We start from the raw sequence: 2,546 nt of genomic DNA, 5'->3' as shown, positions 1-2,546 counted from the left end.
CTGAGTAATTTGCTTCAAAAGCTTTCACTAATATATTGAGCATTATTACTAAGCATATAAAGAGAGTTGATTGGATTGCAAGTGATATAATATTTCATACTTGTAAAGGCAATCCAAAGCCATTGTTGTAATTCTTCATTCATTGCAAACAATCTTTCTTTCACATGGTGTGAATAGAAAGGGGATAGAGTGACATAGAAAAGTATTTTCCAAGGTATAAATATTAGTGAGTGTGTAAGGTACAGAGAGATCTCGGGGTGAGATATTGTAATTACAACTCTTAAATATTTAGTGGAAAATCTCTTGTGCTGCAAGAGTACTGGACGTAGCCTTCGGTGGACAAGAAGGTGAACCAGTATAAAACACTTGTGTACTCTCCTTTCCCTTTCCTCTTTACTTTTTACTTGTTTATTTTCTGCAATATTATCCGCTGCACATTAACTCTTACATTTTGCAGAAAAAGTTACTATAATTTTAAGTCAACTAATACACCCCCTAGTTGCAATCCTGTTCTTTCAGGTATGGTTTAAAGTGGACATGATAAAAACTCTAGACATCTAGGCATGACATTGCATCTAATCTCGAAAGAAAGAAACCAAAATATCGTAAGTCAGAAAGAGAGGAGGCTAGCCCCTTAAGCCGATAACTCAAAGTGTCAGTAATAATCTGGAAGGTCCATCCTGTTAATACCAAATATGATGCTAAGCCAGCATCGACAAAGCATATGTTCCTTCTATCTCAAATCCTAATTACTAATATTCGAGTTTAGGACATATGTGAGTGCAAACTCAAGTCTAATTATGTGTGAGGAAGCGTACAACCAGTTTTATTGAAAAGTAAATTAATTCTCACCCCAAAAAGTTGTAAAACACATAAAATTTATTATAACTTAATTGCAAATAAAAATAAAATTTGTGTTTAACTTAAATGTGATAAATGCAAAGTAAATAAAATTTTGCATTTATCACATTTAAATAAATTTATAAATTTTTTAAATTATTATATTATATATTTTGTTTAACTTAATTGCATTTACCACATTTTTTGTTTAAAAGATTACACCTATTTCTTATGCAGAGGTGGTCAGTGTAACGAAAGTATAAAAACTATGAGAGGTTTGTGTTGGTGTAAAAAGTGAGGGGTGATTTGTGTAATTTCACTAAAACTTAGGGGGTGTTAGTGTAATTTACTCAAGTTCAATCAAATTTGGTATATGAAAATCAAATACAACTTTTACTTCTAGACATTTATACATATCCCGCACCACTTCTTGATATTCTTCTCCTATGTTCTATAACCTTCTCTTCTCTACTACAACTCAGTCTTTATCATTCTTCTTATTGCTACAAACGTTTCTCTGCTGTAAGTTCATTGAAGATTAACAAAAGCCCCAACAACTGGTATCAAGAGCACAAGATTTGAAAGGAAACAATGGGATCTAGTGGTGCAAGCTTCTCAACAAATCTTCCTATTCTTACTAGCAAAAACTGGAATAGATGGTGTGTGCAAATGAAAGCCATCCTAGGCTATCAAGAAGCAACTAAAATCATTGAAGAAGGATTTCTAGACCTCCCCGAGAATCCAACAGAGGTACAAATGCAATCCTACAAAGAAAATAAAAAGAAAGATTGCAAGGTAATGTTCATTCTCCATCAATGTGTTGATGAAGTCTACTTTGAGAAGATTGCAGGAGCTGCAACTTCAAAAGAAGCATGGAGGATATTGGAGAGGTTTAGTGAAGGAGCTGAGCAACTTAAGAAGGTAAAGCTGCAAACAATGAGGCGGCAATACGAACTTATGCAAATGGAAAACAATGAGAAAGTAGCTGAATTCTTCAATAGAATCATCACACATACAAATGTTATGAAGGCGTATGGAGAAAGAATCACAGATCAAACTATAGTTGAAAAGGTACTAAGGACACTCAGTCCTAAGTATGATCACATTGTGATAGCTATTGAAGAATCAAAGAGGCTAGAAGAGCTGAGAATTGAGGAACTATAAGGCTCACTAGAAGCACATGAGTAGAGGCTCAATGAGAAGAGCTTAGAAAAGACAGGTGAGAATCTAGTTTTGTTAACACAATCCTCAAGGAAAAATGGCTGCAACAGCAGGAACAGGGGCAGAGAATTTCGATATGGTCATGAGAAGAATACACAATTCCAAGAACAGCCAAGAAGTGATCAAGATCACCTTGAGAACTCTAACAGAAAAGTCTACAACAACTGGAGAGGAGGTAAGAAGAAAGTTGATAAAAGAAGGGTCAAATGCTTCAAATGTAATCGAATTGGCCACTATGCAAATGAATGCACATCAACTACAACTCATAATGAGCACAAAGGAAATCAGTCAAGCTATAGCCATCAAGTACACATGGTAAAGGAAGATGCAGATCCAAACACTGAGGAGCAACCAATCATGTTGATGATGACAACCAACCAAGAAGTGAACGATGATGGAGTATGGTACGTTGATTCAGGCTGCTCCAACCATATGACTGGCCATAGGAACTGGTTCATTGATTTTGATGAGAAGAAGAAAAGCAA

At 35.2% G+C, this 2,546-nt stretch overlaps 1 protein-coding gene across 1 annotated transcript; it reads left to right on the top strand.

Moving 5' to 3' along the window:
• Positions 1,432-2,004, top strand: LOC109356156. The gene has a single exon (XM_019599492.1). The coding sequence runs from the start codon at positions 1,432-1,434 to the stop codon at positions 2,002-2,004; it is 573 nt and encodes a 190-aa protein (XP_019455037.1).

The sequence above is a fragment of the Lupinus angustifolius genome, chromosome LG09 (genome assembly GCF_001865875.1).
Source record: "Lupinus angustifolius cultivar Tanjil chromosome LG09, LupAngTanjil_v1.0, whole genome shotgun sequence".
Classification (NCBI taxonomy): Eukaryota; Viridiplantae; Streptophyta; class Magnoliopsida; order Fabales; family Fabaceae; genus Lupinus; species Lupinus angustifolius.
This window is presented reverse-complemented; position numbering and strand designations above follow the sequence as displayed.